The 20,609-nt window shown below is 38.6% G+C and overlaps 1 protein-coding gene across 1 annotated transcript; it reads right to left on the bottom strand.

Annotated features, from left to right (window-relative positions):
• Positions 1–7,843: 7,843 nt before the first annotated feature.
• LOC112904323 lies at positions 7,844–9,057 on the bottom strand. The gene is made up of 3 exons (XM_025974076.1): positions 8,950–9,057; positions 8,166–8,761; positions 7,844–7,947 (listed from the first exon to the last, which is right to left on the bottom strand). The coding sequence occupies exons 2-3, from the start codon at positions 8,758–8,760 to the stop codon at positions 7,844–7,846; spliced, it is 699 nt and encodes a 232-aa protein (XP_025829861.1). The 5' UTR covers position 8,761; positions 8,950–9,057.
• Positions 9,058–20,609: the final 11,552 nt, after the last annotated feature.

Here is a 20,609-nt window from a genome sequence, read left to right on the forward strand (position 1 = left end):
ATAGTTAATTTCGTCCGGTGACAACCAGCGAAAATTACCCGTGGGTAACGCTTGGCATTGAGCATAACCATAGAGAGAATTCACGTCCCAATACATTAGGTAGTTGACTTTTTCGCTTGAATCAAATGTGTCAGGAAATTCAAGATTATTACATTTAGCATACCTATGTACGGAATGAGTTATGCCGCCTCTTATTGCCTTTTCAAAAAATAATATCATCTCAATATCTGTAAGTAAATCTATGCGTGCTCTAGTTGTTTTAAGAGCGCTTGAATAAGCGAGACTAGGTGTTGTTAAAAATTCGGCAGCATCTAAACCATAATAGGTCATTGTGAAATTTCTAAAATTTTCAAATACGTCCGCTAATAGCAAAATGTCCGTTTTCAAATATAGATCAGAATATTCGCCCAAATTTCTACAGTTAAACAAATCCCATACCTTTAATGCATGCGCATAATCTTCGTTAGAAACATTTTCGTCTTTTAATTTACTGTAGAAGTCCTCAATAGGAGGTAAACTGGTATTTTCTAACGATGCCCACGAATTGACATAATCATAACAAAACACGCCTTTTCTCTTGACTAGATCAAACTGTTCGATAATAGGAAAGAATTGAGAAGTATGTGTTAGTTTATCGTGGGATAATATTTTTACTAAATTGTCTAAACTATCGGGTAAGAAACGAAAAGAGTCGATAAACACCAAACGAACTAATCCAAAATAAACTGATAACGATATATATTTTTCGGCAGTGGAAGGAATAAGTTTAACGTTCGCCTGTGCAGCCAGTTCTTGTAAAAACAAGGCAAGTCATAATTTAAATTATGGAAAACCACTTTTACTTCAAAATTTTGTTTAATCTGCAAATTACAATTACTACAAATACTTGCGATATATTTTCCGGTATAGTGGCAATGATGCTTTACCTTTGGATTCGTATTCGAAAATGAAAGAGAACAATTAGGACATTCGTTTGTTAATTCATGTTGTTCTAATTCCTCTTCGTTGAGGGGAATGAGAGAATGAGAACTTTCCGAAGACAGAATGCTGTAAATTCTTTGACTCTCTGCTTTCAATTGCGATACAAACCAACCAGCAGGATTTGCTCCTCGGAAAAGATCGAATTTGTTATAGACAGCATTAAAGGAGCATACGGTATAATAGCCAACGCTGTATGCTACTTGTTGTTGATAATTATAAGCGTACGATGAAAGCGGATTTGGCTTAGTATGCGATATCGGCATAGTAAAGCATTCAAAGTCGCAATATATTACAAACGGTTTACGCAACATTGCTCTATAATTTTTAAATTTTAATACTGCTTTCGATTTATCTGGAACAATAACACGAACAGAGTTTACAATCCTGCTGATGAAGCTCATACTTTTCTATACTATAAAAGTAATTTAAACATCGATCGCACACTTTTATACGATGATGACTTTTATTTTTTTGCTTATTAACTAAGGTTGATAAATTTAGAATTAAACAATAATGCGCTTTGCTTTTCTTTTGCAAGTATAGTNTCGTTGATACTGGAATTAAAATTCAACTACCGATTGGTCATTACGGTCGTATTGCTCCACGATCTGGACTAGCCGTAAAGCATTCTATAGACGTAGGAGCAGGTGTTATTGACGAAGACTACAGAGGTGTAATTAAGGTACTATTATTTAATTATTCCAATAAAGAATTTGTAATAGAGATAGGTGATAGAATAGCTCAGTTAATTTGTGAAAAAATATCATATCCAACAACTGTTGAATGTTCGTTATTAGATAATACATATAAGTCAAATTGTGGATTTGGATCTTCAGGGATAAAATAATAGATACTTTTTATAATTCGTAATGGAAGCTAATGTTATTCTTAACGATTTTATCAAAAAAATTGAAAAAGTTGGTACATTAATTAAAACTAGGGATGAATACACTAAATTCATTAAACTGATAAACAAAAATATTTTGTTAGTAAAAAAACTTATAAAACAGAAAGATAATATTAGAAATAAGCTTCAGTTAGAACCAAATTTGGCAACGTTAAAGTTTAATAAGAATAAATTTAAATATGAACTTGATTCAAATGTGAATAAATCAAAAAAAACTAAAAATAGAAATATACAATGGGTAGACCTAGATTCATGTTTTAGAGGAAGAATTAGAACTGGTAGCATTGTAAATTATAAAATTAAGGAACCGATTAAATTTTTAGATGCAGCCTACAAAAGTTTCGCTTTAAAAGTTAAAAATTCTTTAAGACAGTCTATTTTAAAGGTAAATGCAATCTTTTATGGCAATTTTATAAAACCTCAAAATGGTGAGACTGAAATTAAACACTTTACAACTAGAAATAGCGTTATAGATCACAATTCAAATTTAAAAGATTGGTACAATGAAAACATTAAAAACAAAATATTAACAAAACTAGAAGGATTTCAAGAACGGGAGTCAGGATGGGCCCTTTACGAAATAATACAACTTAAAATAAATATTAATAATTATGCTCCAATTAACGTAGGTATTTCAACATAAGTAGAAATGCCTTCATTTATTAAAAATTCAAAATCAGTTATCAATATCGAAAATAACGATAAATTCTGTTTTCTATGGTCAGTTGTAGCTGCACTACATCCTTCACCGTTCAATAAAAATCCAAATAGAACAACATCGTATCCACACTTTAGTAGGATCCTTAAGTATGAGGGAATTAATTTTCCAATTCAATTGAAGGATATAAATAAATTTGAAAAACTTAACAATTTATTCATTAATGTTTTCACACTTGATAAAACTAGTATTGTACCCATTTGTTTGAGTAAAACTGATTTTACACCTCATATTAACTTATTAATGATTCCGTGTGATAATTTAAATTGTGATATTGAAGCTACAGCAGAAATAAACAGAATATCTTCTGTAATGATGCAACAACATACATATGAAGAAGGAAAAGAAAAAATGAAATTTATTATCTATGTTAATAACGAAACTGAAGATTCCATAGGTATAGTTGAAGGCTTAAATTCCATCTACTATTATGGTGGACATTATCAGATGTGGGGAAAAAACTCAATTTTGTTTGCATGGAACAATTATGATGATGAAGACAAATAAACCTGTAAATACGACTTTAAGGTAAAATGTGTATCTACTTGTACATTATACTACATATACAAATAAAATTACTTCTTTTAATGTGTTTCATTAATTACCAATCAAACTGTAAATGAAATAATGAAATAAAACAGTATGTTATTCAAAGCAGACAATGATAAAATTTGAACTCCTCTAACCCTAACGTAATCTAATATTACAGTCTTTACATTGGAATCGCTCTGTAGGGGTGGCGGTCGGTGAACCGAAGGAATGCTTTCGAAACATTATTGAAGGGATGATATCCAGCAGCACTATTTAGACCACGAGTGGTGAGGCGGCACAATAGTGACCGCAGACAATCTCTCATACAGATGTCACGAGTGATTAGACGGTAAAAGTTGCAGTCGAAGGGGAGGGGGTTGTCGAAGGGTGTGGGAGCTGTATCAGTTAAAGGGGAATCTGAGACAGTCTAACTTACTGGAACTAAAAAATCTTTCATGTTAGGATGCTTGCTTGAAAAAATACTGGTGACCGGACCAAATCGCTTCACATATATTTGCCAGCCATCCCACACCCCCAAATAAATAAAAGGCGGGGGGGAGGTGCCGAGCTGCCCAGAAATACTATGCAGTATGCCTAAAAGTTCAGGAGTATAAATTAAAAAAAAGTGATTCAATACAAAAAGAATAAAAAAATTAAAAAGAATCAGAACTTACTGGCCAATCGGCGGGAAGGCGCCCTCGCACCCATTCCGATAGATTCATTTTTGCTCGAAGCGATCCTTCGTTGGAGCTTTTATATTCACGATGTATGATCACGTGAGAAGAAACTAAGATAGGGTGAGACAAGACGATTTGTATACTTTCTTTGATTGGAAAAGTAGACGCGTAAATAAGCGATATACATTTTATTATATACGAGCAACAGTTTATTTAATAGACATATTATTACTAGATGCGAATACATTGTATGATATCGCAGGAAGAAATAAAGGTACTTTGTTTTGTACACTTTCATTGAAAAAGTAAACATGTAAGCGATATACATTTAAGATACATTGCATTTCCAAAATGATTAGTACAATAATACTTACACTATAAGATAATACAAAGTATAATGTTGCGTGAGAACATTATAAAATTAAATCATAAGGGATTTTAACGAATAATGCCCCCAAGGTAACATAGCTATTTTATTATCTTTAATAAAGCGTTTATTGTCATTTGACGATAAACTTAATTTATTGATAGTATAACTGAAATTTTGATGATTTTGCGAACGTATCCCTGAGAATTCGGAAAAACAAATTTCATTATCAAACAGACATCGTTGAAAATCTTCGAATGTCAACTTTCGTTTGGCGCTTAGCGAAACTCCTTTTACTTTCGCAGTTCTTTCTCTACCATCGACTTTCATAATATACATTTTGGGTCTGAGACTTATGAACTCGGTTAAAATTTGGGATTTTAATTCATCTTTCATTAAACCAGGAACTTTTTTATTGACCCGCGGTATACACCATTTATTGTGAATAGGATAATCGCTTGTGTCGAAATGTGATGCCGCGTCTTCGCGTATAATGTCGTAAATAGAGGTGTTACTATTACTGTCGGTTCGCGTAAATTGGTAAATTAAGGAATCCGTATCCATGTAAAGAAGTTGTGGATGAAAGTGAGGAGAAATCCTACTTTGAATATAATCATGATGGAAATCGTACATTTTTAATTTTGACAATTCTAATATGGTGAACCCGAGAAATAAGGGCTTGTTCATTTCAATACATGTCCGTTTCAATTCGACCGCTATTAAATTTTCATTGAAGATAGTAACTCTCTTAAAATGAGGTAACGAAATTAATTTCGAAGCCGCTCGCCAATTGTTTACAACTTTTATATCTCTTTTATTGCGATCACGTTCTAAAAATTTACCGAAAACCGAGTTTATGATCAATTTAAATAAATTCTTTTCAAAGTCACTATTGCTTTTCATTCTAAAATCTGTATTTAAATCTATAAAACTTTTCAACCAATCGGATTGCCTAAATTCAATAACTCTATGAATTTTTTTTAACACCAATCCAAATTTTAAACATTGTTTAAGATTTTCGAAATGAATAACATATTTAGTTTTATCGCTCAATGTGCAACATAATTTTTTTAAATTGCTTTCCTTCGGAGTTATATGTTCGGCACAAAAAGGAAATTGTATATGAGAATCTTGAGTGTGTAAATGTTGCGGATATTCTAAATCAACCTCCAAAGCATAAGATAAGTTATTATCGGACTTGTGGAAAATGCCACTTTTCAACTTGATTTCCATATAGTTAATTTCGTCCGGTGACAACCAGCGAAAATTACCCGTGGGTAACGCTTGGCATTGAGCATAACCATAGAGAGAATTCACGTCCCAATACATTAGGTAGTTGACTTTTTCGCTTGAATCAAATGTGTCAGGAAATTCAAGATTATTACATTTAGCATACCTATGTACGGAATGAGTTATGCCGCCTCTTATTGCCTTTTCAAAAAATAATATCATCTCAATATCTGTAAGTAAATCTATGCGTGCTCTAGTTGTTTTAAGAGCGCTTGAATAAGCGAGACTAGGTGTTGTTAAAAATTCGGCAGCATCTAAACCATAATAGGTCATTGTGAAATTTCTAAAATTTTCAAATACGTCCGCTAATAGCAAAATGTCCGTTTTCAAATATAGATCAGAATATTCGCCCAAATTTCTACAGTTAAACAAATCCCATACCTTTAATGCATGCGCATAATCTTCGTTAGAAACATTTTCGTCTTTTAATTTACTGTAGAAGTCCTCAATAGGAGGTAAACTGGTATTTTCTAACGATGCCCACGAATTGACATAATCATAACAAAACACGCCTTTTCTCTTGACTAGATCAAACTGTTCGATAATAGGAAAGAATTGAGAAGTATGTGTTAGTTTATCGTGGGATAATATTTTTACTAAATTGTCTAAACTATCGGGTAAGAAACGAAAAGAGTCGATAAACACCAAACGAACTGATCCAAAATAAACTGATAACGATATATATTTTTCGGCAGTAGAAGGAATAAGTTTAACGTTCGCCTATGCAGCCAGTTCTTGAAAAAAACAGTGCAAGTCATAATTTAAATTATGGAAAACCACTTTTACTTCAAAATGTTTTTTTATCTGCAAATTACAATTATTACAAATACTTGCGATATATTTTCCGTATTCGAAAATGAAAGAGAACAATTAGGAAAGTCGTTTGTTAATTTATGTTGTTCTAATTCCTCTTCGTTCAGGGGAATGAGAGAATGAGAACTTTCTGAAGACAGAATGCTGTAAATTCTTTGACTCTCTGCTTTCAATTGCGATACAAACCAACCAGCAGGATTTACTCCGCGGAAAAGATCGAGTTTGTTATCTATAGATAGCATTAAAGGAGCATACGGTATAATAGCCAACGCTGTATGCTTCATGTTGTTGATAATTATAAGCGTACGATGAAAGCGGATTTGGCTTAGTTTTTATATAGAAAGATTTATTCTTTTGATTTGGGAAACCATAAAATGATACAACGTTTGTTGTAATGATTGGGGAAACCCCAACAAAACCCAATCAGATCATTATATCCTTAACATACAGGGTGTTTCAGAAATAATTGGCAAGATTTGGATGGTATTAACTAGAGGTAATAGGGAATTGAACGGTGAGTAAAGCATGATTAAGGGATAAAAATATTGTAAGAAAAAAAGAACAAATGGCAATCTGAAGCCGGTCCTGGACTTAGTTTGGCAACCTACAGTTGCGATAAATCTAATTAGCGACATCGATGGAGATTGTAAACATAAACTACTGGCTGTTGAACGGCTAATAAAGCAAATATCAACAGCTTACTACTACCCTACTACACATAATAATAATCTTTGTAGGCATCCATTAAGATAAGAGTTAATTATAACAGCTTTGTTCATGGCTTATAATTTGCAGCGTTATTTAAAATACATCTCAACATAGTATTAAGAACACGAAAGAAAAATAAAATTAATGTTACATAAACATCAGTAGGTTAATGGGATAGGTAATTGTAATTTTATTAATTCTAAGGCAAATTTCCACACCACCTTTGAGGTTGTTATTGACTTAGGACAACAATGGCACGTTGACCCACCTACCGCCAATTGGACTGAATACATATGTATATGCACGTTTACAACATTAAAAGAACAAGAAGTTACTTTAAAAAAGTTGTAACATACACATTGTCAGTCACATTTAATCTAATCTATCAAATAACAAACAATGCATGAGTACAAAAATACAAAACAAATGCAACACGGATGCTTGCGATGATCAGCTGATCAAATGCGGCGTTGAATTGCTGTAGTTCCCTACGTTGTCTTACAACATTCACAGTTTTTTTTTGTCATTAGACAATACAAACCGGCCGGTACCGCCGCACCGCTATGTCCCTGCATTTTAAATTTGTAATATCTTCGAAAATATTCATTTAAATTATATGCCGTAAAGGGAACGAACGAACAGATTCCATACCGGATGATAAAAGGACCGATCTGTTATCGAAGTAGTTGAGTTATATGTTGTATTCTGTAGTGCCTAGTTCCCAAATTTTCCGATAAATGTAAATGTGGCGTGTAAATTCATAGCGACGGTCTTCTCTACAGAACGTGGAACCATTGGTATCTGGTGAAAGCTGGATGTCAGGTCCAACGTGGCGTAAAAGTTGCACTTGCTTAAGCTATCGAGGACATCATCAACGGATACTTCTTGTTCAATTCTCTGAAGTCGATCACCATCCTCCATTTCTTTTGATTGGAAGCGTCCATTTTCTTCGGGACTATCCATACGGGTGATGAATACGAACTTATAAATGGTTGTATGATGTTATCTTTTAATAACTTGTCGACGTGCTTATGTGTTTCCGTCTTGAGCTTTTAGGGACAACGGAACGATTTCTTGTAGATTGGATCTTCATCGGAGGTGCGTATATGATGTTTTACTGTGGTTACTGCTGTCAATTTTTGTTGATATTTGTGGAATGTGCAAATTTCTTACATTGCGTCATGATTTTTTCTTTTTCCTGGTTGTTCATGTGTGTCATTCGTATATCTCGAAGGACGTCGNCTGTAAATGCATATCTATCCATTACTTCCGCTAATTTATCAAAGAAAACTTTAACATTCTGCGCATTAAATGATGTTGCCCTACCAAGGCTGGTGGGTTCTGGTTTTCGTATGGATAGCTCCGGATTTCGTTTTAAAAACATCGTAAGCCATTCTTTTCCGGCCATCTTATTTGCAGCCCAGCTGGGTGGAATTTCAATTTCGAATTTATTAGCACATTCGTAGGCAAGGCGACGGACATCTTTTGGAGAATATCCGTAGAAGATTGATGCCATTTGTAGCAAGTATTTTTTCAGTGAATCTTCCTGTGTAGAAGAAAATACTTGTCTCGGTGTTGCATAGCCCATGGATGAATCGCCACCTTCATTTAATTTTTTCAGATATCTTGTCAAAGTCATCCGTTTGATACCGAATTCTGTAGCGGTGGCATTAACACTTTTACCTTCATCGTTCACAGCCTTTGCAGCATTTTTTAAATCTTCAGTAGTGTAAGAACATCTTGTAGTTATTCTCTTGTAAGTCCGCATCCTAATAAAAAATAAAACATTCATTAGTTTAGTTGTTTGAATCATGGGGTAAGTTGAGCAACTATGCTCAACTAACCCCAACCCAGAATTTCAAAATAAAAGTGAGGTTATAAAAAAACCGTGAGAATTATACCCAGAACCTCTCTGCATATCAAAAGTACGATAATTATATGGAAGATTAACACTTACCTGATTAAAAACAAATAACATTTGACTAATCCAGACGAAAACTTGCGATAAATGACGTTTTTACTTTTTGGTCTTAAAATAAACAAAACGCCCGTGCTCCTCACTCGCTTACCCAGTTGCCACTAGCGATCGCGTGATGTTTATCCCTCCCGCGCCTTTCTCTTTCCACTATACGATGTCTATACGTACGGTGAATAGTTTTCGAGATATTTCGATTGCCCAACTTGCCCCTATGCTCAACAAGCCCCGCTCTACCCCTACGTTGTCTTACAACATTCACAGTTTTTTTTTGTCATTAGACAATGAAACCGGCCGGTACCGCCGCACCGCTATGTCCCTGCATTTTAAATTTGTAATATCTTCGAAAATATTCATTTAAATTATATGCCGTAAAGGGAACGAACGAACAGATTCCATACCGGATGATAAAAGGACCGATCTGTTATCGAAGTAGTTGAGTTATATGTTGTATTCTGTAGTGCCTAGTTCCCAAATTTTCCGATAAATGTAAATGTGGCGTGTAAATTCATAGCGACGGTCTTCTCTACAGAACGTGGAACCATTGGTATCTGGTGAAAGCTGGATGTCAGGTCCAACGTGGCGTAAAAGTTGCACTTGCTTAAGCTATCGAGGACATCATCAACGGATACTTCTTGTTCAATTCTCTGAAGTCGATCACCATCCTCCATTTCTTTTGATTGGAAGCGTCCATTTTCTTCGGGACTATCCATACGGGTGATGAATACGAACTTATAAATGGTTGTATGATGTTATCTTTTAATAACTTGTCGACGTGCTTATGTGTTTCCGTCTTGAGCTTTTAGGGACAACGGAACGATTTCTTGTAGATTGGATCTTCATCGGAGGTGCGTATATGATGTTTTACTGTGGTTACTGCTGTCAATTTTTGTTGATATTTGTGGAATGTGCAAATTTCTTACATTGCGTCATGATTTTTTCTTTTTCCTGGTTGTTCATGTGTGTCATTCGTATATCTCGAAGGACGTCGAACTTAGCCGATGTAGTCTCATTGTCGTTAGGTGTTTCTTTGGATGTTATATAGGTGTATCTTTTTCTATTGGTTCTTCGTTATTGAGGTTATTAAGCGTATGTACTGTGCATTGACCTTTATTTACCTTGTAAATACCAGGCTGCACATTTTTGTATATTATTGTGGGAGATGACGTAGTCACCATCGGGTACTTGAATAGAGATGGTGTTTAAAGAAAAATATAAGTATTGATCGTATTGAAAGCATATTACAGCATTAGGAGTGGTGATTATATTTTCATTGTACTTTATCTTAGCTTTTAAGTTAATTAAATTTGAGTTCGATATAGGAGATTGAAATTTAGAGTAAAAGTGAAATAAGTAAAATTCTATTTCAGTTAATTCTCCGAATTGGTACAAAAGTGGATAATATAAACGATATTGACCATACGATTTACCGTGTGCGGTTTTCTATTTTTTTTTTAGTTAGCTCTCAAACACAAAAAATTAACCTAGACTTAAATATCATCAATGCACAACCAAAGTTACCAGTTATTATTGTTCCTAAATACGATTTAATAATTTTAATTGATAGTGGAGCATCAAATTCCGTTTTAATATTTAAGAAAAAATGCTATAATCAATTATGAAACAAAAACAGGACAGTTTTCTTATTGATATACTCGAGGCAATCGATCCAAACCGGGTAGCTTTCTAACGTTCTGATGACAGATTTTTTCCTTTTCTAGCAGAAGTGTCACAGTCACTAAATGCGTGTAAGAATAATAAATGTTCTTTACAACTAGGATATTCATCAAAACGTTTAGTGAAGTATGCTTATGTTTTAACGTATCCTTTGCTAATGTTTTTTTCCGGTTGATATGATTTAGTACGTCTTCGATATCTTTTTCGACAAAAAGAACATCAGCACCATCTCCGGCTCCTTTCGTAGTGATATTAACAGTTTCTTATCTCCCAACAGGCATGTTGCCAAGTGTTTTTATTAAATCGATTTGGTAAAATTTTTTCTTGGCTGATTGGCATTATCATTGTGTTTTTGTGATCAGATTGAAGGAGCAGTTGTTCGTCTTAGTTGTTTCATTGATTGAATGATTATTGTCCGAGTACCCATCAAATACGACAACAATACTTGAACTATAATGGCTTTGCAAATATTTAATGTTCTTATCTCAAACAACAGAAAAATTGTCATCTTCACTCCATACGACGCGGTGCAGAAGAAATCCACCAACAACAATGTATGTAACATTAGTTTCATCAAGTTCAAATTCAGCAGGTACCATATTGTCATGTAATGACATTGCTATCAAATAAAGATGTCAAATACGGACTAAGTTCATATTGAAGATATTCTTACAGATTTCTTTTAAATTGTGTACTTACAGTTATTCTTTGGAAGAGCAACAAAGCTTCTACAGGAAAGTGCGTTTTAGCTTTATTTCATTAAAGTTCCAAGTTACCTTTACCTTTACCCAGAATCTGACGAAATATTACTTACAAAAATTTTTAATTTCCTTTTAAATTGTATTCGTGGCATACATAGTATACATCCATTTACAAAAAAAGCATAATTCTGTGCCACCACTTTTTACTTTTGCGATCAACACCAAATAATGATTGAAGCTGGTCAAACTTATAGACTTCGTTCATATACTTATTGTGATAAAAAAGAACTAAGGGCACGGAAGTTTCGTGACGTTTCCTTCTGCTCGTCTTCGATTTTATTGTCAGAATTGTGGAAATTAGAGAGCAAATGGACTGCACGCGTGTCTTGTCTTTTATATGCATTTATTTAAAAAGAAATTATCAAAACAAGTACGTGTTCATGGAGTTTCATACCATTATTAAATTTTTCAACCTTACCCTGGTATTGTATATTCCAAGAGAAATCTTAGAAGGACTATTTTAGTTTGGCCCAATCCGCTCTATGTAGGTCATATCGGTCCCTGTGGGGGTATTCTGTCTGATTGGATCTTGTTCTTTGATTAAATGAAAACTAAAATTGTGATCCCTTGTGGTCAGTTGGGAACCAACTTCCCACCGGACCACTCTCCCATGTGCTTCCCCATTGATTATTGTAACGTCGATATTACTTGTTGCTTCTGTTCTATTTTGAAAAATTAGAGGATTGTTGGGACAGTTCACGATCTCCAGTTGAAGCTCGTGAACAAGTTCCTCTAATTCCTTCCCTCTGATCCGTCCGGTCACTGTGCCATAGGGCCGACTTGGCGTTTGCATCGGCCATGATTATAACAGGTGTTTGTTCATATATTGTGGCAATAGATCTTACCCATTGTATGTATGGTTCAATACGGTCGCCAAACTGGAAGTACAGATTGGCGATCACCCATTTCCCCACTTTTGTTGTCACCTCAATGCATACACAGTGCGTGTCACTATATTGTTTAATTAGAATAACTGTCATATTTACAATAGCCGACATAGGATTTTCTCCTAGACTGATTACATTTGATGTTATGAGCATACTCGGTATTCATGAAGCACAATCGCACTTCGCAGGCCGTCCTCCAGAAAGCAGCACTAGACTTATACGCCTAGTTGGTATCAGTAGGTCGGTATGGGATCCAAACCTGCAATCTTCGAGGAGATATTAGTCGAAGGCGGATTGGACTATTTCAGTCGAAAGCGGATTGGACTTACCTGTTCTTAGAGGAGAGGCAGCAGTGAGAGGGTCTCGCAAAGTGAGGTTGAGACACCGTCGTGTGGGTGGTCCGACGAGTGGACGGGTGGGCCTTGTTGAAGTTGATTTGGGCGGGGCATCCAAAGGTGAAGAGGATCTCGACTGTTAAAGATCAACGTTACATGTGGAAACTCCCGGTTGGTGTGTGCGGGAGTAACATGTGAGCCATGATTTTGAGGTATCGAAGGAGAGGCGCCCGTGGGAGCACACGAAGTCTTCGTAGACGGGTTAAAGTTCGAAGACTTCCATCCTGCGAGAAAAGGAGGCTTGGACCAACTTCAATAGTTCAACGGCGTCGGTTGGAAGGTTAGACGGTCTTGTGCTTCAGGAAAGGGAAGGCTATTTTCTTCCCTTGTTCGTGTAGGTTCCGGACCAGATGACGTAGAGCGTCGGGCATGGTGTCAGGATCCTCAAGCTTAGTGAGGATAATCCGTTTCTCCATTTCATCATAATTAAATGGTATCGCGGTATCACGTCGTGGTGGCTGAGCGAGGGGGCGGGAAGGGAGGGGGTGGCCCTCGCTTAGAACCTGATGGACCGGTGCGGTAGATGCAATGTCTAAACCGATGTTCTTGAAGCACTGGCGAAAATGGTAAGGTAATATTACAGTCTTTACATTGGAATCGCTCTGTAGGGGTGGCGGTCGGTGAACCGAAGGAATTCTTTCGAAACATTATTGAAGGGATGATATCCGGCAGCACTATTTAGACCACGAGTGGTGAGACGGCACAATAGTGACCGCAGATAATCTCACGAGTGATTAGACGGTAAAGGTCGCAGCCGAAGGGGAGAGGGTTGTCGAAGGGTGTGGGAGCTGTATCAGTTAAAGGGGAATCTGAGACAGTCGGACAAGGTGTAAAAGCTCGAGGAACTCGCCGGATGTTAGGCGGAAATGAGCTTTAGTGAGTGAACACCCTGTATTATTATATTTGAGCATTATATCGCTAAAAGTACTAAAGTTTAAATAAACTATAAAATTATGATAATGAGTAACTAAACCTATATCGCCTTTTTTTTTGTAAGGATAAAATCTTCATTAGAATTTACCATCGCTAAAAGCGCCATTATCACTAATACAACTTTCTTCTTCACTTTCTAAAAGATGGTACAAAAGAGATGGGTTTTACCTTTCGCGGTCTCTTTAATTTGATTTACGAATTTGTGGCTTAGTTATGATAATTCTGTCAGGTGTTTTAACTGATGTTGTTTGTTTTCTGTACATCGAATTTAATTTACTCTTGTAACATTTTTGTGGGTTTCTCGTAGACTACGTCTGGAAATTTAATAAGAAAAAGGATCTTCGTGATTTTTATTGGCAGTTTCATTCTTTTTTCTTGTATTTAAATGGTTTTTTTCTTTAAGTCGATTGAATATTTTTCCTTATGTTCTTGAACGTAATTATTGAGAATGATTTCGTTAGTTATTTCTAGTGGATGGTTAAGATTAAAATGTCCGTTAATTATTTGGAAAGGGGTATATTGCAATTCGGCATATGTTGCGTTAATATAAGCTATTATGACGTATTTAATAAAAATATTATTGTTCTTATTAAGATGTTCTAATTTTAGAGCTTGCATGGACTCTTTTAGTGCGGAATGGAATTGTTCAATATACGCATTTCCTCGAGAATTTCCTATACTAGTTATTCGTAGTTTAATAGTATGGAGTCTGCAAAATTCTATGAATGTTTCGCTATTTAAATTTGTACCATGATCAGAGGTGATCGTCAGTGATGTACCGTGATGTGAAATAAAGATAAGGAGGCTTTTTAATGTTTCTTCCACGTTCATGTGTTCTATGCTTGACCGTATCGCGAGAAAGTATTAAAAATGTCCTTTACTGGATTGAAGTCGGTTTTTAGAGGTACTAGGAAGATTTAATAAATTGTCTCTGTCTTTATTAGAATCATCCGGTTGTGCGATATGGATTCGTTTTCCGCTGCGTTGATTTCAATGCGTGAATGAGTATCTGCGTTACAATTAGCTTTACATTTTCTATAAACTATTTCATAATCATACTCAAGTAATTTTAATCTCCATCTAATTAATCGCGAGTTCGGTTCTTTCAATGAAAGTAGCCATTGTAATGGTTTATGATCTGTAACAATTTTGAATTGTTTCACTGCCAAAACTATTGCCAAAAGTTCTTTGTCGATGGTTAAATAAATTGCCTCATCAGGGTTTAAAGTACCTGAGGCATATGCCATAGGTAAATTGCCACCAATCAAACCTACACTTAAAACGGCTCCTAATGCATAGTTTGAAGCGTTAGTTGTTACTATAGGTAAATGGTTTAGTGAAATTTGGATATTTTAATATTGAGTCATTGCAAAGTAGAGTTTTACATTGTTCGAAGGTGTTAACGTAATGTGAGGTTAATTCTATCTTTTCTCTCTTGTTTAAGCATTGTGTTAGGGTTTTGGTTACCTTAGCAANATTTGTTTTCTTCATGAATGCCACCTTAGGCGCACGTGTGTTTCTCGTTCCAAAACTAAACAAATTATAATCACCATTTGTTTTCTTCATGAATGACACCTTAGGCACACGTGTTTCTCGTTCCAAAACTAAACAAATTATAATCACCATTTGTTTTCTTCATGAATGACACCTTAGACGCACGTGTGTTTCTCGTTAGTACAATCATTATCACTTATCAGACATATTCATATTTCACGCTTCAGCTATGGCCGCCGCCGGCGCCGCAGCCGCAGCAGCAGCCATTTTCCCTACCACGACGACGATGACGACATCTTGCTTTTAAAGATCAACGAGCGCTCGCGTTCTCTCATTGGTCGAACGCTATCACAGGCCACGCCCCCTCGAAAAGAAAAATACCATATACGGTCATACCCCCGCTCCTATCCCAAAAAATAACGAACGCTCATTGGTCGAAAGATATCACAAGCCACGCCTCCTCGAAAAATAATACCATATACGGTCATACCCCCCACTCCTATCACAAAAATAACGAACGCTCATTGGTCGAAAGATATCACAAGCCACGCCTCCTCGAAAAATAATACCATATACGGTCATACCTCCACTCCTATCCCAAAAATAACGAACGCTCATTGGTCGAAAAAACAAAAATCACAAGCCACGCCCCTCGAAAAAAAAATTCCATATACGGTCACACCCTCACTCCTGTCCCAAAATAAGGAACGCTCATTGGTCGAAAAAAAAAAATACAAGCCACGCCCCTCGAAAAAAAAATTCTATATATGGTCATACCCCCACTCCTATCCAAAATAACGAACGCTCATTGGTCGAAAAAATATCACAAGCCACGCCCCCTCTCAAAAAAACCAATCAGAAAAACAATTCACAAGCCACGCCCCGCGCATGCGTAGAAAGGAGATAATAATACCAAAAAAAGTCATCCCCACTCTGATCCAGAGTCGCTATATATATACTACTCAGTATGGAAATTAAATATCATTTTCTAAGTTAAGTTTAGGAAAGAAATAGTCCGTAGTAGTTTTATAGTTTTGAACAGCGCCCACAGCTTGGTTTCCGCCCCTGACCACGACCAGGTGCCACTATTTCCACTATCTAGCACTTTAACAACCTTGCGACTTCGTCGCTTAAATCGCTTTCTTAAACACCTTTCTTTTGCTTTTAGTCGCTTCGCACGCACTCCAACAATGGTACTCAAGCCCGATGTACCATTGTGCCCTAGGGGCAGTGGAGAGACAGATATTGAGGGTTTAACTCCTCGCCATGTAATGGAAATCCACACGCCAGCACCAGGTATACCTGTGTCCTGGGTGGCCTTGAGTGTCGGTGTGAGTCGTTGAAGCGACTCGGTTGGTTCGGGCTGGTGCATCAGTCGTCACCGATGGGTCTATCCATACCCCGCTAGTACGTTAGTGTTTGTGGTCACGTTATTGGCGTCTACCGATAACGTCGGGTCCAGCATGCTGACCGTCAACCTTTGCCGCCTCGAGTCCATTCCTCAACAGAGACCAAAGACACGCACCCTCTGTTCGGTTCTCTTATGGCGCCCCGGGCTTGAAGGTCTAATCCCATGGCACCAGGGCATCACTGGTCTGTCATCGAAGCAGAGGGGCGATACTGCACTCGCGTTACCTTGCTAGTCCTCTCCGGGTTCGTGGGGGCGATACTCCCCAAAGCAGTGATGGGTGCGTGATGACGTTGCCGGGGCGCCAGTACACACGGCCCTATACTACCCCGTGCTTATCAGAATCTTTCCTCTTAGTACGTTACTTCTCGCTTAGGGGACATCAGCAAGTAGCTGCCGTCTCCTCTCAAAAAGAGCCCAGGCGAATTCTTTGAGTGCATCATAAGATGTATAAGGTCTCGGATATCGTCGTAGAGCGGGCACCTGACCGTAGGCTCCAACCTCTCTACCGTGGAGGTAGCTTCGCCACAAGACTAGCTTTCCACATCCTACTCGTTGGAACCTTGCGACAATACGGTTCCAATGCAAGTTGTCGAACGCGCTTGCGAAGTCAATGAACAGACCTAGAACATAGCGTTTTTTGGCTCTCGCCCTCAGCCTGGTGGGGGAAGCACCACTCTACAGCCGTTTTTGAACCCGGTGAGTGCACTGCACCCGTGGGCTGGACCTCTACAAGTTCTCCTCAACATACGGCTCCTCTACAGCGTCAAACTCGTCATCGGATGAACGAGCCCTTCGCTGGTCGGTAGCTCTGTCAGACACCCCACACCGGCTCTAGAACCCCCATCCCTGCCGCCTCTGCCCTATCCTAAGGGGCTGTAGCAGTAGCCTTCGTTGTATCATTGTCCATTAATCCATTGCATTGTTTTGGTTGTCCTTAGCGCCTTGCAAGCTTAAGGTGTCGTTCGCTAGCAAGGTCGTGCCCCCAACTACAACAAGGTGACAACCAAGGGGGGTGGGGGGAGTGAAGCTCGCCAATCCATTCATGCGCGTCACTAAGTAGATAACGAGGTATTTGGCTATTGGATGATTTATTGTTTTTGTTAGTGAGAGATTACAATCATTTCGGCCGAGATGTTGCCGCCGTGGCTTTGTTTTATATTTTAAGTATTGTAATGGTGAGGGGAGAGAATGTACGCTCCGCGGCATGATTTATTTATACAACGTTTTTTATTATTAGGTGTTTAGACCTTGCGGTGTCGGGCTGGAGAAGGATCTCATCGTTGTTAAAGGATCATGTCGAAGGAGGAATGGGAGAATATTCCTCCCCGGATGGTGGAGCAGACGAAGTTGGAGATGATAGATTTTTCCAAACCTAGGGCTTCCAGAAGAATGTTATTCCTGGAGCATCAGGTCCCATGATGAGGCCGAATACATGCAAAGGGCGACCAGGAAGAGAAGCCTTGAAATTGGAGTTTGAATACGTCGCAATTTTGTGTGTGACGTCAAGCAGCTCCGGTCGCTCCCATGAAACGCCAACATCGGCAACGATGGCGATGGAGTCCTTCACGAAGAGGAGGTCCGGGTTTTTCAGGCGGCCGTCCGACCTGGGTTCGGTTCTAGTTTCCCAGCCCTTTGTTCGAGCAGCATCCGATAGGATTCCTACCAAGTTGTCGTGTTCGTAATTCGTTCGTAGTGCATCAACAGACACTTTTGAAGAATGTGGCTGGTGGTTTCCACAGCACGACAGCCGGCTCTACAGCGGAGTTGTTCGAAGAGGAGGCGTTGGTTGTGGAGGCCTCCCACAGCCGGTCCAGAAAGATGGAGGGGAACGGATCCAGCTGGTGACCGGTGGCGGCGAGGAATGTGCGGTCACGCCAGAAAACCCGTGGTTCCCTCTGTGATCCGTACGGTCGACACAACCTAGCAAGGCGTTCGGCTAGTTTGAGTCTGTGCGGCGCATCCAGGATGGGAAGGAGTTGTGGATCGTCGCACAGTGTGAGGTTGTGTAGCCATTTGAGGAGTATGTCTGGCATGCGGGCTGCGAAACAAGGGAGTCCAAGCCCGCCAGACTTGATCTCGGCGTACAGAAAGTCGTTGCACGATGACGAGGGCAGATGGAGGATCGTCTTCACTGTACGGCGAATGCCCTTGTCTACCAGATCGAGCGCTGCACGCGATACAGAGGGGAACTGAAACTGATAGAAGAATTTCGGAAGGAGATAAGTTGTTGCCAGTTCCAGGTTTACCACGGTTTGAACGGGGCATTCTTGATTCGCTGCAGGGCGGTAGAGATGTCGGTGGGGATGGGCATTCGGGTTCCAGTAGGGTGGAAACCAAACCCAAGATACCTGAATAGTTCTTCGGGGTCAATTTGGGGATTGGGATCACCGCCAATGTACACACGGCTCTTGGTGGAGGTGTACAGTTTCTCTCTTACTGGTAGTAGATTGTGCTGAGGTGCGTGCACTTATTGCTGTTTAATTGCATGCCTCTTGCTTGAGTGAAGTGGTTCACCACCCTGACAAGATGTTGTTGATCGTCAAGAGAAGTCGACATGAGGACCAGGTCATCCGCATAACCCAGGATGCTGTATTTGTTTTCCCGGAAATGAATGCCGGGCTATTGTGGTTTCGAGTCTGTACAAGAACTCGTCCATGACGGCGTTGAAGTGAAGGGGAGAGACGGGATCCCCTTGTTTGACGCCACGTTCGATGTTTATTGGCGGGGAGGTGTATTGGCCGCAGGAGTTGATGATAGGACAGCTCGTCAGTGAGGAGATGATATATCTGGTGAAGCGGGGATCCACGCCCAAACGAACTAGGGCTCGCTCAATGACAGGGTGAGGGCCTGTGTCGAGAGCCTTGTGCAGGTCGAGGGTAGTGATGTGAAAGGGCCCGATATGTTCCCGTTGATGTAGGGTGAGTGTTCACAGAGTGATGGCGTTGGCCAGGGTGCCGTCAAGAGAGATGAAGCCTCACTGGGACCTACTGAGAGTAAGGTTGGCGAGCGTCTTGGCCAGAATACATGGAAAATTCTGACCAGGAGTGGAGCGCCGGTGATGGACCTCCAGTTGTTGATATTGAAGTTAGCTATCCCTTTTGGGATCAAGGTGGTACGACATTTGCGCAGTGTGGAAGGAGAGGCTCCAATAAACAACATANCTCAAATATTCAGACGCGATCAACTTAAAGCAGCTCTAACCAAATTCGAAACATTCATTAGTGAATTCACTGATTCGCCAATTAGTCAAGCTAAACTCCAACGACGAATCGGCACTCTTCAAGACATGTTCAAAACCCTTCCTATTTTAACTGAAGAAATTATCCAAGCAGATCCCGAATGCAAACAAGGAAACCATGGCGAAATTGAAATGAATCTTATGGAAGAATACATGGACTTATTAGCCGAAGCCGAACTTCTACAAGTCGCTAATTCAAGTACAATTCAACCATTACCAACAACAAATACAAGTTCAACAGGCACAAGCAATATTAACACTGTTGATCAAACTCTAACCAGAATGCCGAAACTAGAACTAAGAAAATTCGACGGTAAACTAGAGGAATGGAAATCATTTTCTCACTGGTTTATTTCTACCATACACAATCGTGAAGGGATAACCGACTGCATGCGGTTATCGTATTTACATGAAACTTTAACTGGAGAAGCAGCAAAGACCATTACCGCGTTGGAAGCAACTAACGAAAACTACAACGAAGCGTGGGATCTCCTAGAATCAACCTACAACAACGAGGAAGCTATAATTTCTCGTCACTTCGAAGTACTTGTTCAATACCCAAACTTCAAATTAACTCAGGTGATTCATTGCGTCAACTAATCAACGAAACTTTAGTTCATGTACGTGGAATGAAGGTTTTGGGAGAACCAACAGACAAATGGGACACACCGTTACTTTATCACACTATCTCGAAGTTAGATAGTACAACAAAATGCGAGTGGTACCGAAAGAAATCAGGTACGGCACGACGAACATTCGAGGATTTAATCACATTCCTGAGAGAAGAAGCTATGAAAACACAAACCACAACCAGAAGTGGAATCGATTCAAACTACACCAAAGTAA

The sequence above is a fragment of the Agrilus planipennis genome, unplaced genomic scaffold (genome assembly GCF_000699045.2).
Source record: "Agrilus planipennis isolate EAB-ADULT unplaced genomic scaffold, Apla_2.0 scaffold64, whole genome shotgun sequence".
In the NCBI taxonomy this organism is placed as follows: domain Eukaryota; kingdom Metazoa; phylum Arthropoda; class Insecta; order Coleoptera; family Buprestidae; genus Agrilus; species Agrilus planipennis.